This window comes from Schistosoma haematobium, chromosome 4, assembly GCF_000699445.3.
Source record: "Schistosoma haematobium chromosome 4, whole genome shotgun sequence".
In the NCBI taxonomy this organism is placed as follows: domain Eukaryota; kingdom Metazoa; phylum Platyhelminthes; class Trematoda; order Strigeidida; family Schistosomatidae; genus Schistosoma; species Schistosoma haematobium.
In genome coordinates, this window is record NC_067199.1 from 18,055,128 (window position 1) to 18,069,744 (window position 14,617).

General features: G+C 33.6%; 1 protein-coding gene across 1 annotated transcript in view; it reads left to right on the plus strand.

Annotated features, from left to right (window-relative positions):
- The first annotated feature begins 402 nt into the window (after positions 1-402).
- The window catches only part of WHSC1L1_1 (Histone-lysine N-methyltransferase NSD3), a 32,434-nt gene continuing 18,219 nt past the window's right edge, over positions 403-14,617 (plus strand). Inside the window, exons 1-9 of the mRNA XM_051208193.1 lie at positions 403-615; positions 655-748; positions 783-963; positions 3,311-3,825; positions 4,699-4,967; positions 9,331-9,515; positions 10,435-10,636; positions 11,595-11,809; positions 12,976-13,518. Coding sequence (XP_051066398.1) covers positions 3,320-3,825; positions 4,699-4,967; positions 9,331-9,515; positions 10,435-10,636; positions 11,595-11,809; positions 12,976-13,518 — 1,920 coding nt within the window. The 5' untranslated portion in view covers positions 403-615; positions 655-748; positions 783-963; positions 3,311-3,319. The remainder of the gene's footprint in view (positions 616-654; positions 749-782; positions 964-3,310; positions 3,826-4,698; positions 4,968-9,330; positions 9,516-10,434; positions 10,637-11,594; positions 11,810-12,975; positions 13,519-14,617) is intronic.

Below are 14,617 nucleotides of genomic sequence, written 5' to 3' on the forward strand. Positions count from 1 at the left end.
TTCTACTCCTTAAGAGTTGTCAAATGCTGGAATTCGCTGACGGCCGAGCTAGTCCAAGCGACCTCCCAGGAGTCTTTTAAGAGGCAACTTGATCTATTATTATTAAAGACTAAGGATAGTATCACACAATAACTTACTGATTTCTTTTCCTCTTTTATTGTTAACATACCTAAGTTCCTGCCTGGAGGATTTGGTGACCCTCTGCTACTAGACACGGAAGCCTGTTAAGCGAAAGCTTCTTCTATTCCGTCCATAACCATTTGAAGCATTTGTATTATCACTTTTGCGCGTACTTCCACAGACATACAGCCGTAAGTCTTTGAATGAATCGTTCCATAATAGACTGAACATAAAAAATATGAGCGGATCAGCAACATTGATCTTTAAAACACTGGCTTCATACGAATTTAGAATTTATATCTCTGACCTTGAGGTTGCCTACTAAGTGCGGTTATTCTAAAGCGTAGCGTCACTAGAATAAAATGACCGTCGGTGAGATAAAAGGGAAATCTAAAGTTGAGGATAGGTCTGAAAAGAAAAACCAAAAGCCAGTCGAAAAGATAGACATTACACTTTTGGAGGAAGATGACGACTTCGAAGAGTTTCCAGCTCATGGTAAGTACATGTAAATAATCATTTTCAAAATCACTGTAGCTTGCGTAGAAGGCCACCCTAACGAGGAAGCTACTGTTTGGGAAGACAACTGGGATGATGATATTGTGGATGACGAGTTTACTCACCATTTAAGGTATTCATGATAAAAATATGTCACTTTTTCATAGAGCTGAGTTCCAAAAACAGGGAAAAGCCTTCGTTGTACCTGAAATCTCTGCGAATTTGGATTAAAAACTTCAGAAAATATGATATAATGAAATAAAGTTTTCTTAATCGTCTACGTTGTTTTGGTTTGCTCGTTTGCTTTCGATTTGGATGAGTTTTTACTAAATTATATATTGCTGCGACGTAATTTGTTATTCAGTTTCTAAACAATGTTTAAGATTGCTTTAAGCGAAGAACTTTAATCCAGAATTCTTTTTTATCTATCTATTTTGTGGATTACCTGATATTTTGAAGTCCGTAATGTATCAAAGGATTTGATAGTAAGGAAATTACACCTCGTTAATCAGCATAGTTTCGACCGTTCACGAAGTAAAAGATAAGTTGCTTAGATGGGGAAGCTAAGAATATCTCAGGAGCTAATTTTAAATATGTCTGAAGATTTAGTTATTAGACATCAATCATGACAAAATTCTTGGATATTTATGTGTTCATATGAAATGATTTTCGGAATTATGGAAACTGATTCAACGGTGCTATTTAGACGTGTCACTCATGCTGTAACAGACCTGTGTTAACTATGGTAATGAGCATGAATTATAACATCTGAATTTTTTGGTAGTAATTTGTCAGGTTCTTTCGATCTTTACTTCATCGCATTAATTTGTCGTGGTAACGTGAAAGTTTACTCTTGATCACATTTGTCCGTATAATTGAGTTAGGGTTTTCATTCGAATGGCAGCAACATTTAATCGGAATTTTCTCCAGGATTCTCATCGTATAGACGTCAACTCGATATTGAACCCATTAACGTATCGGTTATTAGATGTTTCACGTACTAAACTTTCAGCCACGAAGCAAGTAGTATAAAGATGGAACCATTGGTCTTATTAGCAAAAGACTTGTTCATTGATCAAGCTCTATGCGCTCATCGAAGCCTATTGCTTGAAAAAAAATGCAATAAAATTGTCGTTGTAACCTATATAATTTTGTGCTATTAACTGTAAGCACCGTAAGCGAAGAACAAAGCTCAAATTACTTGCAGAGTCACTATCATATCGATTGTAGTACATCCTTAATAAACTAAGGTTTTTATGTACTTCCCATTTGAGTCATTAATGGTTCTACTATCGTCGAGACTGCATTTATCCATTAACAACTCAAGGGATTTCGCAGTTCGCTCGTGGTAATGTTGCAGTGCGTTAAGAGTTTCCTTGAGTCACCCTATTTCTTCAGACGTCTTTTTAAGTCATATTCTCAATGTTTGGTCTTTCTCACTATCATTATTCGTACAAATACTTCAACTCTTTGTTATGTATCTTACTAACTCGTCATTGAAACGTGGGCTAGTGTATATTTGTGTTAGGTTCTGCGTCAATCATGACTGACTAGTGATTTCAGCCTATTCATAGATCGATTTTGAGTGTTGACTTTATATCTAGCTGGGTATTTCGTAACTACATGTAACGAGGTGTAATTTAATCGTTTATATGCTTATTACGAGCCTGTTTCCCAGAAGTAATTAGTTTCATATAGTGATGTTCGCTTATGTTCTTTCATTACCCTAGATAAGCAGCTTTTAAAATGTGGTACTTGAAACCAACTTTCTGTTTATGTTTGATGGAACCACCGACTGCGTTATGTTTATGTCATACGTGGATTTTAAGTAGAAATGGGAACTCAATCTACAAGGCTGTAAGCCTGCACGTTATGAACACCAAACCACCATTTACTTCGATCCCCTTTGTTATCTAGCATACGAGTTGGTGGAAGAAAGGTAATGAATCCCACTTTAAGATGTGATATCAGTTCGTAGCTCCGCCAACTGTTGGTCTTAGATGTATGGGGAGATGTAAACTTCCTCACTGGGGATTTCACAATAGCTCGTTTGTGTTAAGTGATGTTAGGTGAAAATCCCCTAGGTTGGTTGCAATTGGACCCATTCTTTGTATCTCTGTAAATCTTAACACCGTTTCATAATTTTTAATTTTTCAGTCTCATTTATTTTGAACTATATTCCTCATTTCTAATGCTTATCATTGCAGCTGATACTATTATTTTCATATGATCAGCTTTTTCTGTGCTAATATGAGGCATGATTTCTACTGGTACATATTCGTGACAAATCTTGTTGTCCATGAATAGGTGACCATTTGGTGTCAACAGTTAAACCTTTTCTTTGGTAGACTAAGAAATTTTGGGTAGAACAAAAATACATTTGTTAGTTTAGTGGTTTTCAAATGTGATATTGTTACCTTCTGTAGTTATTTTTAAATAAGCTGGTTGTAAGGCCATATATAGGTAGTCATTGTTAGACGTTTGTATTGGTTTTCAAGCAAAACATTAAGTTAACCATTTTTAAGTGTTATACTTAGATTTAGTGGTTGTACACATTTTTAATCCCGAGGACTTAATATGTGAGCACTTGTTCTTGAAATAATCATTTCAGCATTTGGTGGTTACGTTGTTTCCTAAGATATCCGTCTGTAAACTTGTTTTTCTTCTGAGTTTACTAACGGCTTGTCTTTTTTAGTTTTCAGATATGCAACCCATAAACAATATTGTTAGTGAACACATATCTACCGGTTCCTCATGTTATAAACTTGATCCTTTGCCAGAATTTCATTCCAAAGAAATATCAATAAAACGTAGTCCAGATCCATATCCAAACGAATTCTGCAGTCTCAATCCACAACACGATGATGACTTATACAAATCTGTACGTTCTCTGGATGAACTTGAGGAAAATTCTATTCATTCTCCTGAAGAAACTTTACTCCTTACAAATGTCAACGGCTTTTGGAAACAAGAAAATATCAAGTGGTCATCAAATAGTCCCAAATTTTCACCTCCAACGAGTCCATCGTTTTCCTACCAATCTATTTCTTCAGATTGTCTTAGCGACGAACCTGAACACAAACCTCAACCTTTCCTACGTTCTCATCATGACAGCAGCTCTGAAGAAGTAAGCAGAGATGACGAAGTGAAAGAAGATATAAAGTCTGTCAGACCCACTTTTATGCGGCATATGCAGTTTCCCACTAAAATGTAAGATTCTACAGTAAAGTCGTATTCAACTTTTTTTCGACCTAATGTGCACAGTAACAACACACTTTACCTGATACCCTCGGTTTTTTTGTTTATATGCTACATTTACTAGTGAATACTGATAGTTAAAGTTAGAAAACTCAGAATTCACTCTCAGTCTTACCAAGTTATTATAGCTCAAGACCATGTCTTTATTACTAATTGGAACCTTTCCCCGTATGCTGAGGATTGAGCAACCAGGGGCCATCATTATCCCCACTTAATCGCTTGAAAAAAGTTATTAATGGCTGTGTGATGACTTTTTCAAGTTATGTGGGGACTAGATTTTGTCCGGCTTTTTGTTAGTAATGTGGTCGCAAACAAATGACCACAGAATATCCTATCTAATTAAAATCTTATTACAACTAGCTTCACCTCGAGGTTAATTTCAGTGTAAATGTTTTAGACAAATATCATTTCCTAGTAAAATTAAGATTGAATTTCAAACTGTAAGTAAAACATTTTTTCATCCTTTAACATATATACATACACAATTACACAAACCTGCCTCACATAAACCACCTTGACGGAAATGACATGACTTTGTCAGACCTGATTTTGATTGATCGCACCAAATATTCTCGCTTTGTTCATTTGTATTATTTAAACGGGTTAATTTAATTTGTTTATTCATTTTCTAAAGAAGTGGCTTGGACTGAACCACGAAACGTCAGAAATTAAGAAAAATTGATTGTGCTACTCATTTGAATTTTACATATATATCATTTTTGTTAATAACAGTCTATCCGATACTCAGTTTATTTGAAATAATCAAGTAAAACCTTGTTAATTACACCCGAAACGTATTCTGTTTTTATTTCCTATTTTTATAAGTCGCAGTCAGTGGAAGCAAAATTTCAACAAATCTCACATTGTCAGAAGCAGTCTAACTTCTACAGCACGTAAGAAAGCCTTACTGGCTAAGGCAGTCAGTCGCAAGATGATGTATTCACAGTTATCTAAATCCACCTCTGTCCAACGAAATCAAGAACCTTGGCAAGTTGGAGAGCTGGTTTGGGCTCGTCCTAATTGGCCCGAAAACTTGCCTTGGTGGCCAGCCATAGTAACTGAAAAACCGAAAAAGTACCAAGCCAAGGGCTTTGGTAAGTTTATAAGTGCAGACATTTTGGAAATTTAATGTTTCTTAGATGTATATCTTAAGTAATTGGTATCAATGTTTTGATTTCTCAATATGAAGTGTTTTATTGGGACTGCATTTGATTTTGAAGCTGGGCTTCCTAACAAGCTTAACATAGACGAGGACATCATATTACTATCAATCATAATAAACGCTAGTACTCTTAGAATGTTGGTCAATACCTTCTGCACCCAGAGATGAAATAATTCTGACTATTTATTTATGATATTCGTAACTTCCACCTGTTCCATACGTTCTCTGTAAGTTAATTTTTAGTCGAAGTTGATGGAAGAGAACATGGTTTAACATGACGTCATATATTTACTTGTGTTACAAATGAGGCTTTTCATGATGAGCGAAATTTCGATTGTTAAAATCAATGAATAGAATGCTAATCAACAGATAAACGCAATAACTTGACGTGACCAAGTAATGATTGGAAACTAAAGACATGACCATTAACCCAAAGAATATAGATTTTCTATCTCATAAAAAGACAGTTATATAAAGAACATGAACACAAAATAAACATAAGATTTCATATGCGACTAGAGAAGATTAGCTCATGGGTTATAAATTCCCCAATCAATTTGGACCTATCTGTTAAGCCTAATTTTTAAGCAGTACCACCTCTCACAAAATGGTGTGGAATCATTCTGTGAGAACACTGACAAAAAGATTATATTTTCGCTTCACTTCATAAATCCCTCAATTCTATTACCAGTCGTATTTTTGTTTCGTTTTCCGATCGCAACTGCCTTGACATAAAATGTAAGACGCTTCAGTCCACAGTTCAGAAAATTATGACTTCATTGCTGATGGTAAATTTGAATTAACGGTGACTTCGTTGTATTGTTGCTTACAACGATTGTATTGTTGCATTAACTGAGATTTTCATCAGCGATACATTCTTTCTTAAACGAAGTGGCTTCTGAATTACGAATGTGTGAGTGTAGCCCAGGCTTTATTTCATTGACAAACGTTTCTGTAAGTTCTATCTACGACTGTATTAACTGAGGGAGTAATCGGTTCCACTTATCGTACCAGCTTGTCTGCTTTGAAAGTGTTCATTACAAAGTTAGCGTTTAATTAATTCTCAAACTTATTTGTTAGATGTTAAACTCAATACATTTATAATCACAAAGTAACTACATATATAAACGTCTTATTCAAACTAATAAACCGGAAGTCTTGAAATCGTTAATTATTGAGGTTGCTCTCCCTAAAAAATATATTTTTTGCCTTTCTTGGGTATTGCTTTAAGTTAATGATGATTGGGGGTTAAATTTTTCCGCGAATTCATTCTTTTTTTAATCATATTATCTATGCCTGATCCTTTCCATTATCAGTTATACTAATACTGCTTGCACTACCTGGCACTTTTCTCGATAATTTCATTTTTCTGCACTGACATGTTGTAGCAACTTGGACCAACGTATGTGTCAGGCTTTACGTTGTACATGACCGACTGAAAGCATTGTAGAAGCGGGTTTGGGCACCCAGCCCTCACACAAATCGAATGATGAAATGTGGCGCATATTTTTATGTTTAAATAAATAAACAGAAACGTAGCTTGAACGTGTTAATATGCTGCCTCTTTTATCTCGAAAAGTATAACTGACCTGCCAGTGAGCAGACTTGTACAAAATTTCTGAGTTTTCAATCACTTGTAAACTTTCTGTTTATTCAGAATATAGTTTTTCAAATAACGAAGTAAAATGAGTGCATCTTATTCAGTTAGATTTTTATTAGTTGTTAGTGTATCAAATTACAGTAGAGGTTGGTAGATGAGTAGGGCATAATCAAGCAGAAATTTATAAGAATTTCGAAATAATTGTGATATACATGTACATCTATAAATTAATCTATCAAGAGTCATCTTAAAATGGATTGAGTCCAAGTAAGCTCAAGCAAATTGAAATTCGGATTTAGCAAGTAAATAGGTAGATAACTTGATAATGACCGAGAAACTCTGTGTATATACTTGCAAGTAGTTTTTACTAGTCTGAAACTACTCAAGATATTCTTACAGTTCAAGAGTCATTAAAAAGTTGCTTCACTCAGTTGTCAGCTACCTCACTGATTCACATTTTATATTGTATATAAAGGTCTAACCAAAACCTGATTCTGTTGTTAGCTTGAAATAAAACGTGATCTGTAAACATTGTTCCTCACTACCAAGTTGATCCATTCTGTAAGGTCATATTCTTTCAATAATACTTCGAAAATTCTATCTGCAATCAAGTTTCTTCATCATTATTTTTTTGTTCAAACCGCATGTATTCCATGAACCACCTCATCTAAAGTTTAATGAGTTAAACTTCGTCTGCTCATTGCATTATCGAAATTTATCAAAGGGACTAATTGTTTTGAATTTGATGAGTTAACTGAATTATAGCTGATTTGAGGTTTATAATAAACTGAATTTATTGTAATTAAAAGATAAGTGTTTAAAAACTGCGTTGATGAAAAGTTTACAAGTGTTCCCTTTTGTTCATGTAAATATTACTTTACTGACCAAGAGATTCAGAAAACCGAACGGTATCTAAATTAGTTCACTTGCTAGTCATCTTAAATAATTTCAGCTGACTTACCTGGGGTAATGTGTATTTATTAAATGTCTAGATAGTACACTGAAAAAAGTAATCATAACAGGCAGTTGTAGGCTTTTTAATTAAAGACAAAATTGAAGACAAACCATAATTTGTTCTTCTCGTATCTTGACAGGCGCATATGGATAAATGAAGATAGTTGTCAGTGATTTATATAGAGTACCTATTGTTTGTATCAGTTGAACAAACTAACCAAACACGGACACATACATGGAAACTAACTTGACTGTGTCTTCTATCGAATGCAGTGTTTATTACTCTTCCGTCATTTTTGTTCTCATTAATAACCTAAAGGAACTGTTGTAAGCAATGTCTGAACACCGATTACTACGACGCACAATGCTGACTAATGTTGAGGATGGTTGGAAGGAAGCTAGGGACGGCCAAACCAAAACGTGTCATCAGTCCTTGAAGTTACTAACTTCTAGTCTGACCCATGTTGGTAGATACAGACTACTAGGTTGGGGTCCGCGCGGCTATTGTAACCGATGGTTGTGGACTGTGGGTGACATGGCTCAGAATCAATCACAATGGCGTAGGTGTATACACTGTTTGTCTTTCCTTAAACCGTGAGATTAAAATTGCTTTATATCTTTATTTCTACGAACTAATTCTTTCTTCCTGTATCATATAGTTATATACAATTTTACTTTTACATGTTACTACCATTGAAGTAACTGCTTCTATGAATTTGGTGTTCATCTTGTTGTGCTAATGAGGTGTGGCAACTTGGACCGATGCATATATGCGCTTGGTTCTACGTTGTGACTGACTGGATTAGTCTGTTACTGAATTTCTTTTCATTTTTATTTCTCTACTCCGGTTTTCAAAAGAGTAGAGTATATATGGCAGAAAGTGATTGATAAAATAGAAATATGCACTCCTATCTAATTTTTATATAATAGTAAGAGAACTAAATTAAGATCCTAAGCACAATTTTTATCTTAGTAATCCATTATTTTTAATAAAATCACTTAGCACTTTATTTCTACTTTGTTAACCGAAATGTGACTATGTTTATTAATTTCATGAAGATGGACAAGTTCTTAAGTTTCTTTCCTTATGCATGGAGAAATAAGATCTTTAAGATTTTCTCTTGATTATTAAGTGTGACACATTTTGTTAAAAATGTATTATGTTCTACTGTTTGGCTTAAGTAGGTAGAAAACTATGGACCTATTGTGTTTACGTATATTAGTGGTTGTGCCTTCACGCGACGAGGTTGTTGTTTACGAAATTGGGAGGGCGAAAGGCGAATGTCTGGTTAGTGACTACGAAGGATCCATCTAAGGCAGTTAGAAAACTCTGGTTGCGAACCAGTGGTATACTTGGACTCCGAGATCTTGAGGGAACAAACGGCGCATGAACCTATTGTTGGTCACCGGCTACCATAGGACTGCATCTCCTAATGTTGCTCCACCACTCTATGGATTAGACCTCTGGGTCAAATGCTCGATGGAGTTGGTCACATAAAAAAACCACCTGTTTCGGTTTAGGTAACTAGACAGCACTCCAGGCCACACACAAATTGAATGATAACTACTTTGTGCGACGCATATATATTTTGTTGTCCGTTTGTACAAATGTTTATGCGTTTATATAAATAAGTGGTTGTGGGTATTACTGTCAGTTTACATAAAGTAAATACTGCCTCTATTATAGTAAAACCAAATAACAATAATGAAAATTTCTTTTTAAAAAAAACCCATCCTATAGGTTTGAAGTCTACAAATGATTTTAATGATGAAACAGTGCCCACATTTCGAGTTTGCCTCTTGGGTATTATTCGACCGTTGTCTTTCCTAACACTCCCACAAACTCGTTTACGATTATTTTCTGGTCGAGAAGAATTCGAATCGTTTCTCCGTCAAACTGTTTTAGAAGCAAAAGATAAGGTTCGGGTAAGTGAAAATATTTAATTGTTTTCTTCTCGAGTTTTTTACTTCTCAAATAGTTGAATTACTTTCTTATTTCTGATTGAAGCCAAGTGGTTACAGCTTAGTAATCAACTACAGACGAGTTTTTATCTTCTACCTATTTTATCCACCTAAAATCTGATATAGCTGACCAACAAAAGTAGTTTGCTGAAAATAAGATATAATTTGTATGTGGGTTGGGATACTGTCCAAACTGAAGCAGTTGTTATCCTTTGGAGGCCACTTCGCGCACCTTTAACCTAAATGGGGATTTCATAAGGTAATGGAGAAACTTCAGGAGCTGCCTTCACAAGGTAACCGATGGCCAAAAACATGTTCGTATGTCTTTTGACCTTTCAGAATCTTGAAACCTATGGAATCAGGGTTCTTTGGCTTCCGCTGGTGGGCCCCTTGTATCCACCACCTCTGTTTCAATGTCGGGTATTCGCTTTTCGTTCTCTCACTTTCATAAGGAGCACCCTCGCAACATATGAGTAGGTGAGTATTCCCTTGAAGAGGCTATAAACGTGTATCTTTATGAGAGCATTTTGAGAGGGCGAGCGAACTTCACCCGCCCTCGGCTGTACCAGAGCATATAGGTATACTCAAAACTTTTCTTGTCGCTTCAGTTAGTCAACGAATATTTCAAGTTGATGTGAGTCATCGGCTTGTCACATATTTGTAACATTACTTCAGCTAATGTTGGTTGATTAGTTTTACTCGTCTTTCCATCTTAAAAATGTTTTGTAGAATTTCAAACTAGTGTTAAGGGTATCGACTATTTCTTTTAAGTCACCAAATAATAGTTTGTTACTAGTTAAACAAGTCCCATATAAATTGACTTTCTGGGTTATAAAATTCAGGTAGATTTTTTATCAATTTATTCATTACTTATGTACTTTAGGCATTACGTCAATTTACTGTTCACCCAAGTTTACAATCAGCTTGGCATCGTGCTAGAGAGGCTGCAGTGGCAGCTAAATTGACTAAACCAGCGCCAACTGACCGATTAGCACTGTTTCCATGGGCAACCGAGCCTTCATTTCGTAAACTGGATCCACTTTCAGAATTTGTTAGAAAAAATACTGGAAAGTTCACCTTATACTGTAAGCTTTTTTAAATGACATTTTAATCTCTTTGGTCATTACTTGGTTTTTATACAGAGTGTTTATTAAAGTTTCTTTAGTGGAATTCATTGTCTCATATTTATTGAGGTGTGGTTCGCTAAACACTCCAGGTAAAACTACCATATATATGTATGTTCTTTGGTACATAAATTGACAATTAACTAACTATTATACTGTGAAACGATTAGCATAGTTTCTAGTTTATTCTATATAATTCGTTTACGCCAACATGGGTAATCATAGTGATTCAGTGCTTTTAAAAAATATATTTGAAGCCATCAACAAGTCTAAATACTTTATAAGTATATTCTACGTTTAACTGTTGACTTCTTTTTCGTCTAATCTACACAGCATTTTGTACTTGTAACGTTTACAAGTTTTATTATTTACATCCGCCAACTTAAATTACTCAACAAGTTTTTTGTGAAAAGATATTAGAATACAAAATTGGTAATTTTATTTAGTGTCATAATACAAACCAAGTGAAATAACATAGCTGACATTGACAACAATTATTTATTGTAATAAATGTTTTGTTAATATATTATTCATTTGTTTCGCATAGTAGAATAAAAATTATAACTATTTATTGCTAGTTGTAAATAAATACTATTGCATAAAGCATTATGATTTCTTGTGTACTGCATTCGGTTTTCAACAAATAAAGGTTGTAGATTTGAATCATGAACTTCTGAATTCAGTTTATTTATCCGTTTAATACCTGTAGCCTTCATACAAAACCATGTTACTCAAAACTGATCATATAAATATATATGTACTTGATAATTTGATAACGTTCCGTGAGATCGTGTCATATTCAATTCATTAAATCCTTAAATTCAATTTATTTTTCTGCGGATTTGTTTACAAATTAATTTTTAAGAAGCATTAATGTTTATTTTCTATTTTGTTTACTTTCTTGCTGAATTTTAATAAGCTAAATCACGTAAACGTCCATACCGAGATGAGACCAGTGAAGGTGGGTCATTTTTGTCGTCATTATCAGATGATTCAGCCACCTCTGTAGCATCTGACAGTGATATAGATTCTAAAGGAAAACATCATCGTCCCAGTTCGTATATTTCTTCTTCTACATCAACTAGTTCCATCGGTCATAGAAAACGGTTGAAATTATCAAATGATAATTCAAAGGTTAGCTTTTTACCGGTGTTTGTTTGCTTCATTCAATTTTACTTTCTTTTTTTTTCCAAACCGTATCGATTTCTATCAAGAATTTTACTTTGTCTTTGTTCAGTATTTATTTTTATGTTCGATAGTTCTTGTGTTTTTTGATAATAATTGAAAGAGAAATTTATTCATTCAATTAAAAACCAGTATAAAGTACAGTGTGTTATTGTCATCTATTGTAACTTTACTATTGCTACAAATTAGTGTCGAACTAAATCAAGGCAAGCACAGATACTGGAGGTCGAGAACAAGATGTCGATAATAGCAGCGTTTGTTGGTACTATATAAAATGGAAACTAGTGAAGAAGCAGTTTATTACATGTATATAACGCGTAAGAGTATGTCTGTGCACACTCACTGGCACATAATAGATTACTTCAACTGGACACATCTTTTATATATATTTCAGTTTTAGATTTAATCTCATGATTAATTTCATGGGAATCTTTTGTGTTCAGGTCAACAATAGCGTAAACATATCACAAAAACGTAGTAAATGCACTTTAAGTGATAGATATGAATTCGAGACTAAATTATGTTTGGGGTTTGAATAAATTTAGAGATCTCTTCAAGGTCTAATAAAGTTTAATATATTTTGATCAGCTACGCTGTTAACAGTTGAATATGGATATCTATCAAACATTCATTTGAAGAAAGCGACCACGCAATTATGTCATAAGTTAAAGTTTGTTTTATTCTAAGTACTGTCGAATTAAGTGCTGATCAGCTGATGATAGAAAATCATACTATGGTATTGAATGGTAACTAACTGCTTACAAGGCCTGGTTTGCGCATTAATTAGAAAAGTCGGTCTGATAAACATTTAATTATAACTTGACTCTTCTCCTTCTATAGACACATAGTTCTCATTGAACATTAATTACTTTTAAGCTTTGATCTTTATATTTTAAAACTTAACATTTTCACAGCATCGCTCGACAGAATTTCTAATATTAGAAAAGCGTCTTTTTCATTTGCTTTGTCATTGGCTTTACTTTAATTCCTGATTATGATTTTTCAGTTTGTCAACTGTATGCAGTAAACAACTGTCTGAATTCTACATAAAGATCTTCAACCTGTCACTCACTGCTTTCTTGTAATTCTTTTTTTTATATCTATTTTCATATTAGAATGAAAAAACTGGTCAACGTTGGATAGATTTAGCGAATAGTTTTGAATTTGAAAAATTGCGTTTTGGTCATACAACACCAAAACATCATTTTATGTGTAGTGTTTGTGGTGAGTTCAATAATAACACCTCAGTAACAATCAACAGTCACTCAACAGTAAACACTGCACAACCAATTTTATCCGATGTAGCACATACAACACAGTTAGATTCACAGAGAAATTGTAATCAAGTATCACAACAACATCTTGATAAATTAGATAGTGTAATTATGCCATGTGTTGGTTATTGTGGAAATTATTTACATTTGAATTGTGCTCCATATATATTTTATAGAAGTATTAAACAAAAAATCCCCGATCATAATGGTACGGACGATAGTAATCATCAAGTAATAACAACAATGAGTAATAATATAAAAGATATTAAATGTTCAATGACAAAAGATCTAACAGTAACATCTGTAATAAATAATGATTCACTACAACCTAACCCAGTTTGTAATCTCTGTTTAGCTGGATTAAGACAGTGTTTTATTTGTTATGTAAGTTGAGGTCGATATTTGTTTTTTTTTCTCCTCTAGGCTTTGTTGTATTTATGTTATTTATATATTAGTGGTACAGTTGGTTTCCGCTAAATCAAAAGTTTTCTCCATTCATAATACATGTGTTAACGTTCCTAATAATGAACATGAATAACTTTCTAATCTAGATGAATAAGAAAAGTTTTGACTTCATAATTTATTAAACTTATCAAAGTCTAGCGTCTATTGCATATAAATATCTTTATTATGTCCTTGAAAGAAAAATGCCCATAAGAAGGCTTAGTTTTCGACGATAGTTATTTTGATTTTGTATTTATGTATGAAGTTATTGTTTACCAGTTAAAACACTTAACTTTTAATCAGTCAACCTTTGGACCACTTTCTTCCCATTTTTATCCAGACTGTTAAGCAATATCACTGGAAATCTTAATGGACGTTACCTGTAGCCCAGTGTCCTAGTTATTATTATTATTATTATTATTATTATTATTATTATTATTCAGTTATCCGACAAAAAAATCTATGTTAATTTAATTTTCTAGTACAGTAATTAAAATATTGAAATTTCCGTATGTGTAGATCATATTCACTAACTGTTTTCTTTTCGAGTTACTATTGTATTTTTGTTAGCTTACACCATTAATCTAACTCATTTACCAAGTACATGTTTATTTCCTGAACATTGGGTCATGCTTTTATTATAGAGGCCAATGATACTACAATGTCGTTCAATTCAAAGTAGATGCTGTGAGATTTAAATCTTCAGCCTAATGGTTTAAATTATAGTGCTTTGATCACTAAACGACTGTCACATACATCATTACTTACATACACATACTTGTTATCTTCCATGACATTTGTTAGACTAACAGATTTTGATTTTACAATGCGATTAAATGAGTCATTTGTATAACCTATCCATAAAAGAAACATGATTTAATAATCTAGTCATACTATCAATGAAAAAACATGTAGATGATGTTTTATGTTCCATAATATTATTATGGCACTTGTTTATGCGTCTTGCTTTTTAATTTTTCTCTATTGTACATAGTCTCAGAATATGTATCAATAACTATTAACTTGCTGCCTAACTTAG